Below are 23,672 nucleotides of genomic sequence, written 5' to 3'. Positions count from 1 at the left end.
AGAATCTGTAATTTTGTGACCTCCATGGTACCCTACATAGGGAGTAGTGTGTAATTTGGGACTAAACCTCTGTGTTTTCTCCCTTCTTTGTGGCGTCCTAATGTCTCTCTTTATGGGGTGCTATCGCCCCATACAGGGCTAGCATGCTCATGCAAGCATTGATACGTGTGGATGGAGCCTAAGAGGAAGGGGCGGCGTAGTCTGTAGTTGAGGCCTCCGCCGAAGGGATTCGTGAAGCTCCCAGCAGCCCTTGAGAAAGTGCACCGTTTTAGTGTGTAACTATATGGCTGGCAATCAGCCAATTAGCCATTTATTGCGAATAATCAATAAAAATAAATCTGTTTCCGTAAACTTTCTCTGCTCAGATCAGATCTGGCAGACGATCAGCATTGCTGAAGGCACTGAGAGAGTGGCCTGCTCTTCAGCTCCATTAGCATTTCTCCTGCGTTTTGGAGAGATGGAGGGGAGGGGGAGGGGTGGTGCTGCTGACTGATGGTATTTAAGAAGTAAGAACTCTTACATTAGGAGGTGTGAACTCTGACCCAGAGACGTTCCTTACTGAGAGACCCACACCACTTTACAGTACTGCAGACCATCACCCCAACTCTTTCCCCTCTCTCTCTCTCTCTCTCTCTCTCTCTCTCCCTCTCCTAACTTTTTCTATTCCTCTCTCTCTGTGTTTATCTCACACTCTTTTCTTTCTCTCTCTCTTATACTGTTTTCTCTCTCTCTCTCTCTCTCTCTCTCTCTCTCTCTCTCTATCTGTCTTGGTTGTAATGGTATATTTGGTGGTTAACTGGTTTGTAGGGTGTTACTAGATGGTTGTCATGGTGTATTTGGTGGTTAAGTGGTTTGTAGGGTGTTACTAGATGGTTGTCATGGTGTATTTGGTGGTTAAGTGGTTTGTAGGGTGTTACTAGATGGTTGTCATGGTGTATTTGGTGGTTAAGTGGTAAAAGGATAAGGATAAAGGTGCACGTATTTGTCACTGTACAGTGTAGACTGTACAGCGAAATGTGTCCTCCGCATTTAACCCATCTGGTAGTGAACACACACTCACACACACACATGTGTTAGGGGCAGTGAGTACACACACACCCAGAGCGGTGGGCAGCCAACTCCAGCGCCCGGGGAGCAGAGAGGGTAAAGGGCCTTGCTCAAGGGCCCAACAGTGGCAGCTTGCCGAGCCCGGGAATCGAACCCACAACCCTGTTATCGATATCCCGGCGCTCTAACCGCTGAGCCACCACTGCCCCACTGTGGTTGGTAGGGTACTGCTATATGGTTGATTTCATGGTGTTTTGTGGTGGTTGCTATGGTGTTATCATATGGTTACTTATGCCTGTTTATTTAAACTGTGTCTATGTAATATCTGTGTGTTGCTAAGTAATGTCTATGTAACTGTTGTGTTACTCTTTTCTCTTTTCTTTTTTTGTGTGGTGGTGGTTGGTGGGGTCTGAGACGCTGAGAGACGAGTAAAACTGATTTGCGAGATTTAGCGTAAGAGAGTGAGTGACTGAGGGGGGGGGGGGATTAGCTGGGTTTTAAAGCCTCAAAGGGACGTCTGGAGCGTGTGAGGGGATATTAAGAGAAGAACGAGGGATAGAGAGAGAGCAGGAGACTGATGGAGGAAGGGAGAGAGGGAGAGAGGGAGAAGGAGTGAGAGAGGTTTTGAAGATTAGCCTCCTAATGCACACGGCATCAGACTCATGGACAGACTCACACACAGACTCTGGATGACTGATATCCCATGATCCCTCAGTGCAAAGCCTCTGAAGAGCACTTCTTACAGGCTGTCTGTTCTCCTCTGGTGGCTTAAAGATGGGAAAAGACACTTTGAGGCTCAGAGTTTTGGCACTAGACTCTTCCACTTCTGCTTTTCTGCATCCATAAAGCACAGAGACTTCTGTGATAATGAATCTTGACTGCCGCTGGCTGCCCACTGAGCGGACAGTTTATTAGAAACACAGAGGGGAGTCCTTCTTTACCTCAATCCAGGCAAAGAGATCCAGACTTGTAGAAATTCGCTGGGTTTTTTATTACAATCAAAGCTGGATAGTAATTTTCTAGGCTGCTGCTTTAAGCAACAGTTTGGTGAAATATCAAATTAGCATAATTCATTACTGACCGCAGATGCAGTCAATCCACAAGACATGTTTGGTGTGTGACGTTGGCTTCTTTAGAATAGGAGATGCTAGGCTAACATTGCTAACATCCATCTCCTTATCATCTCTCAAAGACGTCTCTCATCCCGCTCAAAACCAAAAGTTTTATTGTTTTGTATTTTTGTGTCTAATTTTCACATCTATAGCTTAGAACGAGAGATGCTAGGCTAACCAACACTGGACTTATGGACTATAAACTCAAAAGTAAAAGAATCCGCATAGCTGAATGGTGGGGCAGCCATGTTACCGCCATAACTGAAAACTGCTAACTTTTAACTGGTATTATTCCAAGCACCGCAGCCCAGTAACAATGGGTTTACATAATAAATCATACAAATACAGTTTGACAGTTTTTTTGTTTAATGTTTGGTGTCTGACTTTTGCTTCTATAGCTTAGAACGAGAAATGCTAGACTAATGTCGCTAACCAACACTGGACGTAGACTGTCACCAATCTCATCTCCACAAATGTATTCCAAAAATGTCTCTGAACCTGCTCAGAACCTAAAGTTCTATTGTTTTGTGTTTTGGTGTCTAATTTTCGCATCTATAGCTTAGAACGAGAGATGCTAGGCTAATGTCGCTAACCAACACTTATGGACTATAAACTCAAAAGTAAAAGAATCCGCAAAGCTGAATGGTGGGGCAGCCATGTTACCGCCATAACTAGAAACACTTTTAACTGGTATTATTCCAAGAACCGCAGCCAGTAACAATGGGTTTACATAATAAATCATACAAATACAGTTTGACAGTTTTTTTATTTAATGTTTGGTGTCTGACTTTTGCTTCTATAGCTTAGAACGAGAAATGCTAGACTAATGTCGCTAACCAACACTGGACTTAGACGATCACCAATCTCATCTCCACAAATTCATGCCAAAAACCAACCTGCTTAAAACGTGAACAGGTCTTCATTTGTGAACACAGTCTTTAGTCTATAAAAGTCAAAAGCAAACAATTCTGCATGGCTTAAATGGTGAGCCATGCATTTTACCACCATTACCAGAACCATTTTCAACTGGTATTAATCCAAGTACTGCTGCCCAGTGAAAAATGTGTTCAATGTTTGGTGTCTTTTTCCTTCTATAACTTGGCACGAGAGATGCTAGGCTAATATCGCTAACCAACACTGGACCAACTAATCACAACTCACCAATAATAACAATAAATTAGGATTTGTTTGGGATGTGTTTACCATGCTGAGATTGGTGATGGTCTGAGTCTAGTGTTTGTTAGCAATGTTAGCCTAGATGTTGTATCTTCTGCAACCTAAAGAATCAATGTCAGATGCTCAACATGTCTTGGCTGATCGACTGGATCTTTCCTTTTGATTTTTTTGCTCAAGTTATTCAACACCTGGTTTGGTAAATCAGTGCTGACGGGTGGTTGGTGTGGCGCAACAGATAACACCACTATCTGCCAATGAGACATTGCACCATGTGGGAGATGGAGGGTTCGATTCACAGTCTGGATGACTGTGCTGCGCTACACCAATAAGTCCAAAGTGTCCTTGGGCCAGACTCTAACACTACATTGGCCCACATCTGTAATACGAGTAACCTTGTAAGTCGCTCTGGAAATGAGCGTCACCTAAATGCCGTAAATGTAAATGTGATGTGATGTGACTTGGGACGTTAAGGAGAAATTTAGAACTGAGCTTTATTCGTCAATCTAGGTCACAAGATCTCACCAGAAGCATCTGTTCTTGCTGAGACTGATCCAAGCATCTTAGAATCCAACAATCCAACTTTACCAGTGCTTGGGCTTGGGTTTTTATGCCCCCCCCATGTGGCTGGGCACATAAAAGCCATTCCCCAAGGCATCTACCCTGCATATCATCTCATTTATCAGAAGCGTCTAGGTTGAGAATAGGTGCTCAGTCTGGCTTCCTGTTTTCTGTATTAATGCTCTCACAGGCCACTTTACTAGAAACAGCTACTTTGCTTAGCTCCACTTAGTGGCCAATTTACGAGCTCCACCTACCTAATAGGGCCACTGTGTAGGTGCTGGTACGAGTGTATCAGGCACAGCAGTGTTGCTGGGGTTTTTACACACATCGCTGCTAGGTTAACAGTGGGTCCACTACCTCAGCATCCAGTGGAGAGCAGCTCTGTGGTCAGAAATGGACTATCGATGAAGGGGATGGCGAACACATGCTGTGTGTCAACAGATGAGCTGCAGTCTATAAGTGTACTCAGTGTGTAAACACACTGGTATTGATTGTACTGTATGTTTGGTGTTGTTGATGCTCGAGGCCAGGATTCAGTGCATGTTTTTAAAGGAAAGCTAGTGTACAGTTAGAGATCGGTATGATCCATGTCAGTTTCTGACCGCAGAGCTGCTCTTGGCTGGATTGGTGGTGGACCCTAGTTAGTGGCTTTATCAGTAAATCAAGTTAATATTTCCTGAATTTACATTCCACATTAGTCTAATGTGGTTGTGAGGGCATTACTAGGCTGTTGTTTGGTGGTTGTTATGGTCTTTTAAATGGTTGCTAGGGTTATGTTGCTAAATTGTTGCTGTGTTTGCTTGGGTTTTTTAGGCAGTTATTCGCATGCTTTCATCTTGTTGCTTGATGATTACTTGGGTGTTTTAGATGGTTGCTAGGGTGTTGCTAGAATGTTGCTATGGTGCCTTTAGTGATTGCAGGTTTTGTTCTATGTAGTTATTAGGTGACTTCCGATTTGTTGCTATATAGTTGCTAGGGTGTGGCTAGGTTGTTGCTATGGTGTATTTGGTGGTTGTGTGGGGTTTTGCTAGGTCGTAATTAACTGGCAATTTGTTTGTAGGTGGTTGCAAGTTTTTTTTTACATGGTTGCTAGGTTATTGCTGTAGTATATTTGGCTGTAACTGGGTTTTTTTGTAGGTAGTTATGTGGTAGCCAGTTTGTTGCTAGGGCATTGTTAGATGGCCGTTAGAGGGTTTTAAATGGTTGGAAGGGTTTTGCTATGGCGCATTTAGTGGTTGCTGGGGTTCTGCTAGGTAGTTATTTGATGGCTTCCGATTCGTTGCTATGTGGTTCATAGAGTGTTTTACATAATTGCTAGGGTGTTGCTAGATGGTTGCTATGGTGTATTGGGTGGTTGGTGTTTTTAAGTTTTTAAGGTGACTGCCAATTTGTTGCTAAGGAGTTGCTGGGCGTATTCTAAATTGTTTCAGGTGGTTGCTAGGGTGTTATTAGATGGTTGTATGGGGATTTAGTGGTTGCTAAAGTGGTAACTTTCCTGTGACTAGTTTTGCAGTGTGCATTTTTAACTACAGTGTAGCTGCAGTGAAACAGTAGAACAGTGCACCACCGAAATAACATCAGCAGTGGTCCTGAGGTCAGAATCTGACCAGTGCTGAATTGGAAAGAGGACAACAGATGGGCTACAGGCTGTAATTGTACACCGACATAATGGCGCTATAAGGCGTATCTAATAAAGTGCCTGGTGAGTGTATGTAGAACAGTCCTAGTAGATTGTGCACTCGTGAGTATGTGTGTGTGTGAGAGAGTGAGAGGGAGTGTGTGTGTGGGCATTGAGGTGATTATGTCTTAATCAGAGCGTTCTTGTCTCTGATTATATGCACAGCTAAAAAGCCCCTCATTTAAAAGGGCAGCGCTGCACTAATGCTGCGTCCACTCCACAGAGATTATTCCAGCCCACTTTAATCACATTATCATACTTTGTGGCACCGTCTGATTGACATCAGCAGCACAGTGGTGTCGGCCCTGCCGGAGTCCTGTATTTCCTCTCGCTGCCCTAAAGGAAAGGACAGAACAGGAAGAAGAAGCTGAGGAGTCTGAAGGAGCTGTTAAGGTGACTGGACGTAGTGTCCACTCCTTCACTCTCTTAGAAAGTTTAGAGACGGTCACTTAGCAACATAAATCTGTTTAACCCTTGCATATCAGCTGTTGTTCTCCTTTTGGTATTTGTAGGTGTGTGTGTTTGTGGGTGTTTCTCTGCTAGACAGTTGCTTTGCTATTCCAGGTAGTCACAATGTTACTATTCTGTATTTTGGGTTGTTGCAATGTTGTTGCTAAGCAGTTCCTAAGCAGGGTTGACATGGTATTTTAGATGGATGCTAGGCAGTTACATGAATGTTGTGGTGTTTGAGATTGCTGCTATGGTGTATTTGGTAGCTGGAGGGGTTGTCTACTTTTCTTGGTAGCTGCCAACCCGTTGCTAGGTTATTGCTCAGTGGTTGCTTTAGTGGTTGGCAGGGTGTTACTAGATGATAGCTAGATAGCTATGTTGCTATGGCATTGTAGATGGTTGCAGGGACATTGCTAAGCAGTTGCTGTTCCTGTGATGTATTCATGGGTGGCAGATTCCTGGGTGTTTTCCCATGTAGTTTTAGGTGTTTACGCATTTGTTGCTAGGATATTGTGTGGTGAACTTGTAAAGGTGAACTTTATATATATTTTTGACCAAACTGAGATGCCAGTTTGTTGCTAGGAAATTGCTAGGTGATTGATAGAGTGTTTTAGATGATTGGTAGGGTGATGGCTTGGCTGTTTTTTATGGTGTATGTTGTAGATGGTTGATATGTAGGTGGTTGCTAGGTTGCTGTGGTATTTCAAATGGTTGCAAGGACAGCCCTTAGCAGTTATTAGTTGGTTGTTAATGTGTTTTAAATAGTTTCCAAGCTGTTGCTAGGTTGTTCCTATAGTTTATTCAAAGGTTTGTGGAAGTTTTCGAGTTAGTTGTTAGGTGCTTACCTATTTTTTGCTAGGGTATTGCTAGATTGTTGCTAGATTGTTGCTAGGCTATTGTTATGGTATATTTGGTGGTTGCTGGTGTTGTGCTAGGCAGTTATTAGAAGGTTGCTGAATTTATGCTGGGGTATTGCTATGTGGTTGACAGAGGTTTTTAGATAGCCGGTAGGGTGAGTGTTGAGTGTTTCTGGAGTTTTGGTAGGTAGTTATGTGGTTGCTAATTTGTTGCTAGGGCAGTTGTTAGAGGGTTTTAGATGCAAGAGTGTTGCTATTGTGTATTTAGTGGTTGCTTGAGTTTTGCTAGGTAGTTATTAAGTGGCTTCCAATTTGGTAGCTTGAGTGTTTTAAATGGTTGCTAGTGTTTTTATTATGCATATAGCAGATGGGTGGTTGGTAGGGTGTTACTAGATGGTTTCTATGATGTATATGGTGGCAGCAATTGTTTTTTTAGGTGTGTTTTGGTCTGCCTGTGTGTGTGAGCATGTAAATTCACTTTTCTGTCCTTAGATATGTGCATGGTTTCACAGCTCTAGAGTGGCGCAACTGTCTCACTGCCTGCTTGTCAAGAGACAGGAGGTATGTTCAAATCCCATCAACACCTCAACCAACCATGGTCATGAGTCTGAAAATAGGAAAGCCTCTCCACTGCAGATGGGAATAAGCAGTTAACAAATTGAGGGGGAGAAGCCACAGACTAAACATCTTACACAGTATTTAATCAGTTTCAGCTGCAGCTCATTTACTCATTTACTGAGATGCAATAGGAAAAAAATCTGAGTTAGGAGAACTTTTGACTGAATCAAGTTGAGTAACGTCTAAAACACTCTTTTATCAGTTCTACCAGAAGACTCTAGAGACATGAGGGCAGTAAATTATAGATTTATTCTTGAGAAATAATGAGACTGAAACAATGTTAGCTGGTTAAAACTGTTGATTATCTTTGACATAGGCCTTGTCGTCAGCCTAGGTCTTGCAACATCGGGACTCTTGCAGATTTTTCCAAACTTAGAGGCAGGGGAGCGGTGGGGAGAGCAACAACAAACAACAGAGTGAAAGAGAAGAGCTGCAAGGCCGTGCTTAAAACAGCAGCAAGCATGAACTCACGTGTCTCAGCCGGTTCAGGGGTCGGTCACTGTCACTGCCATTCCCATTAAAGGTCAGGATGTAGTCTGGCCAATGACAGCTGAGAAGAGAGAGAGAGGGAAGGAGTGAAGGAGGGAGATAAAAGGAGAGAGCAAGAGCAGATTGTATGGATCGTATGGATCATGAACAGAAGGTTGCATGCTTGGGGCTTTGAGGGGGGGTTTATGTGCATCCCCTGGTGCAGATGAGATGAGATGAGTAGGGGAGGGGGTGTAAATGTCATTGGTGGTCTTTGCACATCTATATTTTACCTCCGCAGCGTTTCTGTGACGCTCCCTCCGTTATTCCTGCTTTACTGGAGCTTTTATCCCAGTGGGCCCTAAGCGTTTTGTTTTGTTGCTTGTTCAACAAAAGATCCTCATTAAAGCTGCCCGGCTAGTCCTGTTCATATACACCCTCTCTCTCTCTCTCTCTCCATTTTCTCTCTCTCTCTCTCTACCCTTTGTCTACCTTCTCTCACTCTCTCACTTGGATTTTACCTCTTCTATCCCACATTCTCCTGCTCTCTCCATCTCTACTTTTTAGGTGTTCAACCTTTTTCTCTGTCTCTCGCTCTCTTCTTAATCTTTCTCTCATCCTCTCTTTCGCTCTAACCCCTTTCTATTGCTCTCTCTCTCGATCTCTCTCTCTCTCCCCACTCTCAACCCTTTCGGACACTCTTTTTCTCTCTGTACCTTCTCTCACTCTCTCCCTTTCCCTTTGTATCACTCCTTCTCCACTTTCTTTCTCTATACACCTTTTCTCAGTCTCTCTCTCTCTCTCTCTCTCTCTCTCTCTCATCTTTCTCTCTCCCCCTGTCTCTCTCCCCCTTCTCCCAATCTCCTTTTCTCTCTTTCCCCTTCCTGTTTCTCTCTTTGTTATCCAGTTGTTCTAGCTCTCTATCCTTGCTCTCCCACTCTCTCTCCCTTTCCCTTTCACTTTGCGTCTGTCTTCTTCTCCACTTTCTGTCTCCTACCCCTTTTCTTTGTCTATCCCTCTCTCTCTCTCTCTCTCTCTCTCTCTCTCTCTCTCTCTCTCTCTCTCTCTCTCTCTTTCATCTTTCTCTCTGTCCTATCTCTTGCTATCTCTCTTTCCCTTTTCTATCTCTATCCCTCTCTCTTTATCCCGTTGCTGTTGCTCTCTACCCTTTTTCAAGCTCTCTGTTTTTTTATCCTTCCTCTCTCTCCCTTTCTGTCCCTCTCTCTACCCCTTCTCTCTCTTCCCCACCTTCTCTCTCCATAGTTTTATGGAGCTCCCGCTCTCTTTCCCCACTTTTCTCTCTCTCTACCCTTTTTCTTTCTCTCTCTTTCTCCCTCATTCTCTCTTCCCTACTCTCAACTTTCTCTCTCTAGCCTTTCTGTTCCTCTCATACACACACAGACTGTGACAGCATTCATAGCTACTCATGAAATCCTGCTGGTGTAGGTTTGCTTAGTCTAAGAGCACATCCTGCGGCAACTGTCCACTGACTTCCATTAGAAGAGATATTTCCTGTTGTTTTCAGAGGAGGGAAAGGTTTAGAAATGACTGTCTGTGATAACTAATCGACCAGTTCAGATCAGGATATGGAGCCTAGGTTGAGCATTAAGTTCAGGATACCTTTAAAGAACCCCTCAAAGTTCTCTAAATGTGGCTCCATGGCCTTTTTTTAGCAGACAGATGTACATTTAAAGGTAACGGGAGGTGAAAGAAGGTCAAACTTCATTGTTTGCTGATATTGATATAATGGTGAAAGTGCATGAACAGGAAAAGGCAGGCCCTGAGGAGTCAAAGCCTGACCCAGCATGTGTGTGAGCTCATGGGTAAAGGTGTGTGTCCTGGCCCACTGCACTGTGAGGGAATGTTAATGAAGAGCAGATGAGAGATGACAGGCAGGTGAGCTGTACGTGCCGATGCAAAAGGCTGGGAGGGAGAGAGGGGATTTTTCGAGTTACGTGCTCCAGACTAAACAGAGAGAGTGGGCAGATCTGCTGATCTTACTACAGAAATACCCCCCCCCCCCTTTACCTATTAAGGATGTACACAGGTTGGCTCTTAGGTGGCACAACTGTCTAAGCGTTGATTCTGTTGGTGGGAGTCCAAGACAGCCGTTTAGCTGTTCAATGTTGTTGCCATGACAAATGTTTAAAAAGATGATGGCAGCTGGCTTTACGTGTCTTGGATGTAGTATGTGCTAGACTTTACCCTCCCATCACTGGTAGCATCATAGGGTGGGCACTTAGGTGGCGCAACTGTCTAAGCGTTGGTTCTGTTGTCCTCTGGGTGGAAGTCCAAGACAGCATAGTTGGCCATTTAGCTGTCCAGTGATGGTGCATTAACAAATGTTCAAAATGATGATGGCAAATGACTTCCTGTGTCTTGGAGGTAGTATGTGTTAGCCTTCACCCTCACAGCACTGGTAGCATCATAGAGTGTGCTCTAAGGTGGCACAACAGTCTAAGCGTTGGTTCTGTTGTCCTCCCTAGCCTTCATCCTCCCAGCACTAGTAGTATCATAGGGAGTAGATGGGGTATGGAGGCTGTGAAGTTTATGTGAGTTTATTCAATGCTAATTTGCTAAAAAGCTTCCATTACTTGTTAGCTATATTAGCCATGAAGTTCCAAAACTGAAGAAACCAACTTTGACTGAATTTGAATTAAAAGGAAAAGTCATTTTTATGAAATTTGAAGGACTGTTTTCTTTAATCCTAAGAATGATCTCTGAACTCCTGTCAGCTTTAGAGAGTGTGTGTGTGTGTGTGCGAGACGATAATGGTAAACAGTAGCTTGTTCGCTAATGCAATGCGGTGTAATCAAACACTCTTATCAGACGACTAAATGGCTTTCTTTGTCATTCATGTTCCTTTGGTGCTCATTAGGCCGTTATCACAGTGACTGACAGAGCGGCTAATGTCTCTCTAAAGTAAAAAAATATATTTACTCAGTGAAAAATTAAGTCAAAAAGATGTGTTTGGTGTCTAAAGTTTGCGTCTTTAGTTTAACACTGGAGCAACGAGGCTAATTAGCAGAGTAATGGAGGGCTATGTGTGCTAACAAATGTCATTCAAACTTCATGATTAAATCCATCACCTGCTTCCGTTGATCCAAGCTCTTTCAAACAGACTTACATGGTTTCTGACACTGTTCTACACTGTTATAGTCGATGACACTTTATGACGCTCTTCTACATTTTCCTCAGGTCTCAGAGATATACAGTAGCCTATATAATTCCTAGCTAATTTCAACCAGCTTCTGCTCTACATTTATTATCTGTAACAGAATCATAGACACAGGATTCTAAAGTGTCCAGCTTCTGCTCTAGGAATGTTTTACCAGCATTTCTTTGGTCCCTGTTCTCAAGAGTGTGGTGATAAACCTGGAGAATTCGACCCTTCCTCTCTAGAGAGGCCACCCAGGTGCTTGTTCAGTCTCTCGTCACTTCCAGACTTGACTACTGCAACTCTCTTCTGGCTGGTCTCCCTCTGCGCACCATCAGACCCCTGCAACTCATCCAGAATGCAGCGGCACGGGTCGTCTTCAATGTCCCAAAATTTAGCCATGTCACTCCACTGCTGCGTTCTCTCCACTGGCTTCCTGTAGCTGCCCGCATCAGATTTAAAACTCTGACGCTGGCCTACAAAGCCAAGAACGGACCAGCCCCTCCGTATCTGATGGCAATGGTCAAAAGCCGCTCCGCACCAAGAGCCCTTCGAGCTTCAAGTACGGCTCGGCTCGACCCACCATCCCTCAAAATCCGCGGACGACAAGCGTCCAGGCTTTTTTCTGTCCTGGCACCAAAGTGGTGGAACGAGCTGCCCCTGGATGTCCGAACGGCCGAGTCGCTCGCTGTCTTCAAACGCAGACTGAAGACCCACCTCTTCAGAGAGTACTTGGACGAATAGTTCTATGGTCGCCTTATTGTATTGTGTTTGGTAATGTCTAAGCTTGGAGGTATCTTTTGCTATTACTAGTCTATTCTAACTAACTAAGGCTCTTTCTTGGGTAAATAGCAAAGCACTTTGTAAGTCGCTCTGGATAAGAGCGTCTGCTAAATGCCGTAAATGTAAATGTAAATGTAATAGGCCCCATAACCGCAGTTTCTTCTTTTCCTATTTTGTATGATGCATCTCTGCACATATACAGGAAATGATTTTTCAACAATTTTAGTGGAACATACAGATTTAGGGTTTGTTTTGGCTGTTGCATTTTCTTGTTGGAAGCTGGAGTGACTAGTGTGAACGCTGCATTAGTGTTCACTTCAGTGTAACTTGAACATTACTTTATGGATAATACCATTATGGATAAATGGATCCAGTCAGAGAGTTTAAGCTATGTTGCTGTGTTTATTTACTATGTTGTGTGATTATACATCCAAGCAAAATTCCCCAAAAATTGCTTGCATTGATTATTACATTTGTTTGCAATTTAAATGATCAAGTCTTGTGAGCCACAGAAGCTCTAGCGATCGGCTGCGTGGGCCAGGAGTTGCTGAAGGTTGTGAACCCTGGCTCTAGTTACTGCTGAAGACCTAATATTGACATATTTTCAAGATTCAATGCAGACCTTTGAAAACTATGCCAGTCAAACGTTCTCATAATTTTAATTTTTTATGTTTGGCATTCGTGCTCATTTCGTCACATGACATGCATTCAGTTCTCACTTGGCTGAGCCGAAATAAAAGGAGAGCACACGCGTGAGGAATTGAGGCCGACTCTGTGTTTTCCGCCTGTTTCTTACTCCTCCCGTGATCAGCACCCACTGAGCCTTTCCTCGTTATGTCCACTTCGTTAGGGGACAGATGAGGCAGGCCGGGGGTAATTAGCTGTAGGGGCTCTTGGAAGAGGCGGGAGGCTGGCAGGAGTTGAAAGGCGCCCCCCGGCTGCAAAGGGCCACATTGCGGTTACCTGACCAGTTGGTATCACGACCGCTGACCTTTTGTACTGGACAGCAGCCACTGGGAAGGGGGGGATTGTGGAGGGCCAGGGGTAGGAAGGGGAAAAGGAATAGAGAGGAAAGGGGAGAGAATGAGAAAGACTGATATTTAAGGCAGTTTATATTCGTTTCTTTTTTAAATAATTTAACATACACTGCATTTAGATTCATTTTTAGATACATTTAGCCTGGCCTGACCTAAACTAGCCCATAAAAAGACACCGTTATTTCTGACCAAAGTACGGATGCCAGTTAATCAAGTTAAAAGTTATCTTGGCAGCCTGTTTATGCTTTTAAATGAAGTGCTGGGTCTAAATTTAGCGTCCAGTAAAGACGTCTACCTAAACAGTGGTCTTTTCCTCGTCCTCAAGAGACATGTCATAAACTTTGCCTCCGCACCAAATCACTTTTGTGTCTTGTTCACATCTTTTAAACCTTTTTTTGCTCACTGGGGGTGTAGTTGGGTGCTAGGGGGTGCAGCTACTGCTAGACCATTATCTTTATCTCTTTCTGTATTTGTTTACTGCTAAAAATATCTGTATCTGTATTTCCAAACTTACATTTTTCAATGTCAGGTTTAAGTGGATATTTATTATTCTCCTGTGGTTTAGGGTGATGAATTACAATTCAAGTTTAAGTCATTCATTCATTTACTTGTTGAAGATGATGTTAGTGTCTATATTTAGGACATATTTAGAACCTTTTGCTTTAAAGCAACACTATGGTAAATGTACATTTCTTGCTCCTGGGCTCCCCCTACAGTCGGGAAGTGTAATTCACGTTTTGAGGCACCAATAAACTACACATTTACAGAAGTGGGATCTAAAGTGAAAGAAACATGCAGAGTAATATTAAAGTAATATTTCCAGATTTTACACAAATATGACTGTTAGGTTATCCAATGTTACAAAAAACACAGTTTTCCTGCCCACATACAGCTAGAAGTAGCAATGACTGCGATGCTGTTGTCCCTATTACAGGTCAGTGGAACATCACAATAATTTTAAAGCTGATTTTAAGGTAAAACATCTGCATAGTGTTGCTTTAAATGACAAGCAGTACATCCTCATCCCAGCTGTGAAGCATGGGGGTGGCAGTATCATTATTTTGGTCTGCTCCAGGACAGCTTGCGGTTGCTATTAGACCTGTGATTTCTGGATTGTACCAGCAGGTTCTCTACAGGTAAATGTCATGAAATCTGTCTGTGAACTAAAGGTTAACTGTGAGTGGGCCATGCAGCAAGACAATGACCCTAAGCTCACAACTGCGAAACGGTTAAAGCAGAAGAAATGGGACATTTTGAAATGGCCAAATGAAAGTCCAGACCTTAAACCAACATAAATGTTGTAGGAAGACCTAAAAAAAGAGCATTTCAAGTTAAAGCAACAATGGGCCAAAATTGATTAACAGTTACTGAAAAGTTACTGAACTTAGTGCTGCTAAAGGCATAAATAAAATAAAAATAATTATTTTAACTTTTAATCAATTCATCAATGAACCAATCATGCAAACCCACACACAGTAACATCATCAGAGGCTTCTGGGCGCTGGGCTCATAGTGAGAAAATTCTTTGGCAGGTGAAATCACGGTGCTATGTCATATCTAGCATAACTGAACACAGGCACCTTGGTCAAGTGAAACCTAGTGAGTGATGTTATAGCCCCCTGAGTCAACGGGAGAACAAAAACACATTAATAATTACGGAATCAATGAATGAATTAATTAATTTATCAAATAAGTTAATTACAAAAGGAAACATTTTTGCATTATTTGTTTAACTGGATAAGTTTTTTAACTGATTTCCCCCTTTGTTTGTTTATTTAGGTTCTCTTAATCAAGTTTAAGGACATTTTATCACATTTTAGGTCAAATTTATGCAGAACTACAGAAAAACCTTAAATGCCTCACATGCTTTCTAGCTGCACTGTAAGTCAGTTATGGCTTTAGCTTCTCTGTCTCCACTCAGGGCCACTGTGCCATGCTTGAACTCTGCATTCTTCTGAAGTTTCCTCCATGCTCTCTTGCTTTTTCCACAGCTCATTCGTCCATCTGCCCCTGAAGTGTCTGAGAGTGGGTGTGTTGCAAGTCCTGTGTATGTTCACAGGCAATTGTGTGTGTCTGTTTGATGGTGTGTGTGTGTGTGTGGGTGGAAAAGTGACAGTCAGCACACGAGAAAAGGCCTTGAGAGAGAGTGTAACACTGCAAGTGTGAGGAAACAAACATGTGGAAAGGAAGCCAAACAAAGGCAGGAGAAACAGAGTCAGGTGCTCAAGGACAAGATGCACTCACACACTGCCTCACGTTCAGTTTTAAGCAGTATCATGTGCTGGACACAGTGATGTCATGCTAAATGCTAAGAGTTTTATCCATCACCCATTTTACAGAAAGGGACACACTGCAGTTTTGCTAATGCTTAACTAGCCGGGGTGTAAGATAGCATGGATATATTGAAATGCAGCATCGATTTTTACAACAGTTTACATGCAAATCCAGCCTGCCATCATCAGCCGGAGCCAGAGAGAGCACAATTGGCCTTGCACTTTTTGGGTGGGTAGATGTCTCTCTCTCTCTCCCTCTCGACATCATCAGTGTGATGCTGCCCAGCACGGGAGTCTGCTAGCTGAGATGTGTCTGCATCAGAGCTGGGTGCCCATCGTTTTTCTGCAAAAGCGCTTGCTGGCCCATGCCGTTGCATCGGTAGCAGTTTGTAAAGAGGCGGTGACTGGTTTGCCATGAGTCGGAGGAAACATTTGGCTGAATGTAAAAAATGACAAAGCTAAAATGGTCTAAGCTGGTCTGGAGTCTCGTCAGTAAGGATATACACCAATCAGCCATAACATTTGTACCACATATACTGTCAAATATTGAGTAGGCCCCCCTTATGCCATCACAAAAGCTAAAAATATGGTCATGTTTTAAAAATGATGGATCAGCACACATTCAAGCAGGTGTGTCCAAACATTTGACTGCTGCTGTATTTTGGAAAGCTGTAAGCTAAGTAAGCTGCTAAGTCACCTGCTGCACGAACGTTCCGGTCCCATTCTGGATCACTGTGGTCCTCAGTAGTGTTTGAACCACATGTGCTGAAAGCTCCTGACGGGGGATTCAGCAGCTTTTAGTGGAGGCAGCACACTGAGCTGGAGTGTGTGATCAGTACTCACTGAACGAGGTTGTTTTTGTGTAGTATGACAGCAAACACACACACACACACACACACACACACACTGCAGCCCAGCTCCCAGCGTTCCAGACGCTTACAGGCCTCAGTGCACACACATTCACTCAGTCCTTTATTAATGAACATAACACTCAGCGCACAGTCAGCACCTCACACACACACACACCCCCACGGACAGAAACCTAACTCTCTCTCTCTCTCTCAGTCTCTATGTCTCTCTCTCGCTCCTCAGTGTCCCTCTTTTAATAAACGTGATGTTTTCTGTTATTGGCAGCATCCAATCTTGTTGCCTGCAGGCGAGTGTCTAATTAAACTGAAGCATGATTAATTAAGCTCATAATAAAAAAAAAGGACAAGGTACATTCTCTCTCTCTCTCTCTCTCTCTCACGCTCTGTCACTGTCCCTCACTCTCTCTTTCTCTTTCTCCTTCTCTTTTCTTTCTATCCACCTTCACACTGTCTTATTCTCCTTTTTCCTTCTCTCCTCTTCACTCCCCCTTTCTACTTTCTTTCTCTCTTTCTCTCTCTCTCTTTCTCTCTCCCCACATGTACTCTCTCTCTTTTTCTTCTTTACTCTCTCTCTTCCTCTTCTCTCTCTCTCTCCCCACATGTACTCTCTCTCTTTTTCTTCTTCTTCTTCTCTCTCTCTCTCTCTCTCTCTCTCTCTCTCTCTCTTTCTCTCTTTCTCTTCTCTCTCTCTTTCTCTCTCCCCACAAGTTCTCTCTCTCTCTCTCTCTCTCTCTCTCTCTCTCTCTCTCTTCTCTCTCTCTTTCTCTCTCCCCACATGTACTCTCTCTCTCTTTTTCTTCTTCTCTCTCTTTCTCTCTCTCCCTCTCTCTCTCTCTCTCTCTCTCTCTCTCTCTCTCTCTCTCTCTCTCTCTCTTTCTCTTCTCTCTCTCTTTCTCTCTCCCCACATGTACTCTCTCTCTCTTTTTCTTCTTTTCTCTCTCTCTCTCTCTCTCTCTCTCTCTCTCTCTCTCTCTCTCTCTCTCTCTCTCTCTTTCTCTTCTCTCTCTCTTTCTCTCTCCCCACATGTACTCTCTCTTTTTCTTCTTTTCTCTCTCTCTCTCTCTCTCTCTCTCTTTCTCTTCTCTCTCTCTTTCTCTCTCCCCACATGTACTCTCTCTTTTTCTCTTCTCTCTCTCTTTCTTTCTCTCACCGTCTCTCTCTCTCTTTCTCCACTTTTCTCTCGCTCTTGTTCTCTCGCTTCCACCCCCTTTACTCTCTGTTTTTCTCATTTTTTCTGTCTCTCTTTCTCTCTCTCTCCCTCTTCACTCTCTCTCTCCCCCCCTCTCCTTTTACTCTCTCTCTCTCTTTCTCCTTTTCTCTCTCTCTTTCTTCTCTTTTCTCTTTCTGTCTCCCTCCCCCTTTGCTCCCTCTTTTTTTCATCCTCTCTCTCTCTCTCTCTCTTAATCTGCTGGAGTGATGGAGGGTCTCCTGCCGGGTGCTCTGTAATTAAGGGGGATGTAAACAGTGGTGCTGGTGTGTTTGGGTCTGTGGGAGGGTGGTGAGAGGCGCGTGTCGTAAAGCCCGGAGCGAAGAGAACAGCACGAGCGCTCAGCTTGTGGTGGACTTAAAGCGATAGTTAGATCAAAAATGTAATTTCCCCCCTTACATGAATAGCAGGCAAGCAGCGCTTCTGTGATGTCATGGAAACCAACACATTGAGCTCTGGAGCAGTGGAACTGTGTTCTCTGGAATGATGGGGCTCCATCCAGTACTTTTGGGATGAGTTGAGGACGAGATGGGGTGCGATGGCTTACAGGTACGATGAGTGTCTCAATCAGGACCACTTTTAGAATGAGGCACAGTACCAGCAGGGGTCTTGTACATATATCAGTCTTAAAGGCACAGTAAAATTCAATGTTTTTGAGATGTCAGCAAAACTAAAACCTGTATATTTAAATATATATGCTTGTATTTCGTTCTCAATTTGGCGGCACGACCCTGCACGTATCCACCTACTATGAATAGATAGGTGTGTATTCAGAACCATTTAGTGTACTAAAGTTTTTGTGAGGGAGCCTTTACATTTACATTTAAAGCACTTAGCATTTAACTCTTATCCAGAGCGACTTACAAAAGTGCTTCTCTGTTTACTCTGGAAATAACCTTAGCTAATTTGTATAGGCTCAAGTCCAAAAGCAACCTCAGGCTAGATGCTACCAGTACAAAAGTCAGTATGAATGCTTAGATACACAACACTCAACATACACTAGACTTTGCCTAATACTCTGGGAAGATACAGGTCTTCTGTCGGGATTTAAAGACAGCAAGCGACTCTGTGACCGTTCGGACACCTTGAAGACGTTTAGGTGCTAAGGCTGGATGATTGTCTTCCATGCATCTTGAAGGATGGTGGGTCAAGCCGATCCATACTTACAGTTTGTAGGGCTCTTGGTACAGATCTCTTGGTTTTGACTATTTGACCATTAAGAATGGAGGAGCTGGTCCATTCTTGGCTTTGTAGGCCAGCGTCAGGGTTTTGAACCTGATGCAAGTCGCTGCAGGAAGCCAGTGTAGGAAACCCAGCAGAGGAGTTACATGGCTGAACTTGGAGCTTTCAGAGGCATTAAGCTCTTCAGATGTCTGACTCTATTTATCACCACTCTCTAGAACCTGTGAACTCTAGAGCTGTGTTTCACAACAAATCAAACTGTCAAACAAACATATTTATTCATTATGATCTTTATTAGTACATATTTGCTGGCATGTTATGTAAAAATCACTGATAATTACACTATACAGTAATACCACCCTGTTATGCAGGTTATTCAATGCTGTTAAGTTTGTAATTAGGTGATAAGCAGAACCTTTCTCACCTAAAGTGTCTATTACACAGCATCCAAGCTGGGCAGATGTTAATTTACTCCTTGATATCAACCAAACACTGATAAACTGAGCTCCTGTATGAATTGTTTGAATACAACAATAATGAATGTGTCCTCCCTATGTCCCCCATGTGCAGGTAAGAGGATGCTGCAGGGAGTCAGAGTGAGGCTGAGTCCCACCTGAAGCCCCCTCTCCCCCTTCCCCACTGCCCGGCCCTCCACCCTCACCATCCCAGGATGCACTGTCCGTGCAGAGGGAAGCTGAAGCTGCTGCTAGCATCTCTGAGCTTCGTCGTCCTGCTCACCTGGCTCTACCTGCTGGCGGGCAACCTGGAGAGTGAGTGCAGCCTCTTCACTGAATTAAAAAAATCATATCAAATAATTTACCCAATGTCTCCATATCCCAAGTGTAGACAGTTGAGACATGTGTGGTGTATTTAGTTTACTTTTTTTAGTATTGCACTAAAGCTACAAAGGTAACATATACTTAAGTCCATGTTTATTGATAACAGTTATTTAACAGATATTTAATTTTAAGTGTTATAGAGTGGCAGAAACCACATAAGCAAATCTGTTAGATGTTGTTTTTCACAGCACTTTTTATAGGAGTTTGTACCTCACACTTTTACCCATTTACAGCCTAAACTTTAAAACAAAGTGTTACAAAGAAAAACAGGGTATTCTTCAGTAGGATTATAGAGCCATGCTGTTCTTTAGATCAATGGTTCTCAACCTGGTCCCCAAGGACCCTTGGAGCAATCCAGGTTTTTACTTCAGTTCAACTCGAAACACAGTTTTGGTTCAGTCTGTTTCAATCATATTCACCATTAAATAAAATAAACTGCTCAACCAAATATCCACCCAGCAGTACAACAAACCATTTGCATTTAGATCTAACCAACCAACTAAAAGATCAATCAACAAGACAATCAATCAATCATACAAACAACCAAGCAGCCAAGCAACTAACCAAACAAACAAACAACGAACCAACCAACCCTCATCCAATCAACCAACCCTCAACCAATCACAGCCAGATTACTTACCAAACAACCAACCAACCTTCATCCAATCAACCAACCCTCAACCAACAAACACCACATCAACCAAACAACCATCCACTAAACAACCACTCAACCAACCATTAACGGTCCAAACAACTAAACAGACAACCAACCCTCAACCAACCAAACAACCAGACAAGCAGACAACCAACCAATCAAGCAAAAAACAACCAAACAACCAACCAAACAACCAATCAAGCAAAAAACCAACCAAACAACCAATCAACCTAACAACCAACCAAACAACCAATCAAGCAAAAAACCAACCAACCAAACAACCAATCAAGCAAAAAACCAACCAAACAACCAACCAAACAAACAACCAAACAACCAACCAAACAACCAATCAAGCAAAAAAAAAACAACCAACCAACCAACCAATCAAGCAAAAAAACAACCAAACAACCAACCAAACAAACAACCAAACAACCAATCAAGCAAAAAAACAACCAAACAACCAACCAACCAACCATCGACCAACCAACCAACCCTTAACCAACCAAACAACCAGCCAACCATCAGACAACCAACCAGTCAATTGAAGAACCTAGAAAACAGCAAAGCAAACAACCAAACAACCATGAACCAACCATCCAAACCAAGCAAACAACCACCCAATCAGCAAACCATCAATGAACAGACTAACAAATAAACAAACTTATTAAGTGACTTACTTACTGATTCTCTTACTTACTTATGTACTTACTTACTAACTACTTACCTACTGACTACTATATACACAAAGCTTTTTGCTATAAGTGAGTAATGCAAGTAACTCCATGCTGATGTCAGTGACTGTTGTGATCACATATATGAACACTGTATGCATTACACAGCTTCTTAAGTAATTACAATACCAATGTCTCTAATATAAACTCAAAGCTACAATCCTGAACATAAACAATGCTCTCTCTCTCTCTCTCTCTCTCTCTCTCTCTCTCTCTCTCTCTCTCTCTCTCTCTCTCTCTCAGTCACACACACACACACACACTGACACACGCTCCAGTTTACAGAGTGCGTCTAAGGAGAAAAGCTGAACTCCAACAAAGAAAAAACAGCACAAACAAACAAACAGTAAATAAATAAAGAACTGCTGAACACCATTAGTGTTTTGAGCGCAAACAGATGAGGACGGCGTTGTTGATGTTTACACCTGAGTGGTAGAGGTAGAGGGGGAGAGAAAGAGAGTGAGGCTGGTGTTCAGAACAGAATTCAGATGGAGCGCTCTTTTAGAGAGTCAGTGTTAATCTGAAAATAAGTGCTAAATTCATTAGAGTCATTTGCATAAGGTGCAGTTTGGGTTTGGGTGGTTAATGGGCCGGTGATGCAGATGAAGCTGCGCTGCTGTGGCGTTACACCGCTGATGAGAACTGCAAGGCTTGTTTGTGTAATTTCTTATCAGAATCAAAACAGAGATGAATATTCCCCTCTGAACCCCAGGCTCTTTTCATTCCAAGAGTGTGTGTATGTGTGTTTGTGTGTGTGTTATGTTACTTAGTCTCTTGGAACTCTTGCAGTGTGAATACCTCTAGAGTTGCTCCCTTTCTCTTGTGGTAATAAAAGGAATGATGCCTGGTGGCAGCTGTGTGTGTGTGTAGGCTGTGTACACCAATAAATTGTATAAAGAGAAAGAAAGCAGGAGAACAGGCTGATGAATCTTGCCAGCATAGCAGAGAGTAGTGTTAGAAAGTCAGCAGTGCAGTGAGGAAAAAGCCTTAAAAGCAAAATAAGCAGGAGATCACATTTTACAGCCCCTTTAGGGACACTGGAGTAATCAGATTAAATATCAGAGACCATTAGACCATCAATATTCCTGTCACTGCACTGAGTTCACTTAGCACAACATTAAATAAGGCATGATTCGGAGTGTACGGTCCCAGGAAATGCACTTAGCTGTTACTCGAAGGTGAACCAAGATGCTTTTGGGCAAAAAGAAAACACAGCCGACCAAAGTGCTGTACATACAGCTCCGGAAAAATAATGAGACCCTACATTATCAGTTTCTCGGGTTTTACTATTTATAGGCAGTGTGTTTAGGGAAATTAACATTGGCGTTGTATTTCATAAACCATGGACTACAATTCCCCAATTTAGAGCATTTATTTGCAGAAAGGACAACTGTTCAAAAACAACTGCTCAAAAAATGCAAAGAAATTATTATAATAATTATAATGCAAAATTATTGAAATTTAACACAGTACTAATATTTAAACTTTGAGAGCATTCAAAAATCACTATAGTGAAATAACCTTGACTTCCAATTACAGCTCTCATGTCTTGGCAGGCTCTCCACTAGTCTTTCACATTGCTGTTGGGAGAATTTATACCATTCATAGTCTGCAAATTCAGGTAACTCAGCTTTGTTTGATGAAATGCCTGGAATAAAATGACTGCCATACATGTAGAGATGCAAATTCAAGAAAAAAAACTCTTTATTTTGTCCAGATCTGTATGTAAGCTCCCATCTAATATTACAAAGCCTGTTTTTAAAAGGCAACATAACCTCCCCAGACCAAAAACTTGCCCCTTGCATGCTTAACCCCTTAACGCAGAAAGGCTTATCACACACTAAGCCACATTATTTAGATTGCTTAGTACCTACAGGGACTTCTGTTCGAACTGGTGGGGTTATGTCATGGTAACAGAAGTTGTAAAAACACTTTCGGCCATAAGCTGTTTAAGGGGTTGAAATGGTAGTGACTTCAGGCTCCTGCAGATGGCGTTGCATAAGGATGATTGGGCTATAAATACCTGTGGGTCATGGTGCTACAGTGCAGTAAATGTCTCGTTGGAGGCAATGCAGATGATAATAATGGGCAAACAGGAGGGATTGCATTTGGGCATACCAAAGGTCATAGTGTGAAGGGAGTAGCTAAATTTGCTTGTGTATTGAAGTGTACGGTTGTAGGGGCTCACCAGCAGTGGCAAGAATCCCAGTCTACAGGAATGAAGGTGGGACTTTCATGTATTTGAAAACGTCCCACTGGCTGGATGTTCTAGATTGCTTAGGGCAGTGGTGGCCCAATTGGTTCAATGCCCAGGTCTGCTAAGCTAAGGGCAAGGCCCTTAACCCTCTCACTTTCAGAGGTGCTCTGACCCTGGCATGTTGAAAAATTGGGGATATCCTGGGATATGCAAAACAGGCAGTGTTTAACTAGGTTATTGATGACAGGGTTGTGGGTTCGATACTACTTATCATGAAGTCTGGAAGTCAGGAGTCTGGTATGTTCCATTGTTCAACATGGAAAATAACACCCCTTAACTATGGTAAACACACTGCTTATAATACAATAGGACATGGTTAATTACTCTTCTCTCTTTATGTGTGTTTTAGACGGACGCTCCCTGCTCCTCTCACCGTGTGTGGTGGAGTCCACTGAGGCTCGGCTGCTGGAGCGAGACGTCCTGGAGTCGCGGGTCCGAGAGGTGGAGGAGGAGAACCGGCAAATACGCCTCCAGCTCAGCCAGTCGCAGGGCTTGGCCGCTCAGCCCGCCGAGGGCAATTATGGCAATCAGCAGTGGGTGGCGTCGGCGGACACGGGTCCAGAAGACGTGGAGAATACTGCAGAGGAGCGAGCGAATCACAGCGAGTGTGCACGGTCACCCACCGCAGAGAAGTGTGAGGTGAGATTGACTGTGATATGGGTGTTGCCTTAGACTGGGAAGATATTTTTTCATATCAATATTAATATTTTAGCTC

The 23,672-nt window shown here is 43.1% G+C and overlaps 1 protein-coding gene across 2 annotated transcripts in view; it reads left to right on the top strand.

Moving 5' to 3' along the window:
- The window catches only part of large2 (LARGE xylosyl- and glucuronyltransferase 2), an 89,185-nt gene that overhangs the window by 52,374 nt on the left and 13,139 nt on the right, over window positions 1-23,672 (top strand). For both annotated transcript variants that reach the window (XM_072695572.1, XM_072695573.1), the window contains 2 exons: window positions 19,046-19,245; window positions 23,307-23,596. In XM_072695572.1, coding sequence (XP_072551673.1) covers window positions 19,146-19,245; window positions 23,307-23,596 — 390 coding nt within the window. In that variant the 5' untranslated portion in view covers window positions 19,046-19,145. The remainder of the gene's footprint in view (window positions 1-19,045; window positions 19,246-23,306; window positions 23,597-23,672) is intronic.

Source organism: Salminus brasiliensis, chromosome 13, assembly GCF_030463535.1.
Source record: "Salminus brasiliensis chromosome 13, fSalBra1.hap2, whole genome shotgun sequence".
Taxonomy (NCBI): Eukaryota; Metazoa; Chordata; class Actinopteri; order Characiformes; family Bryconidae; genus Salminus; species Salminus brasiliensis.
This window is presented reverse-complemented; position numbering and strand designations above follow the sequence as displayed.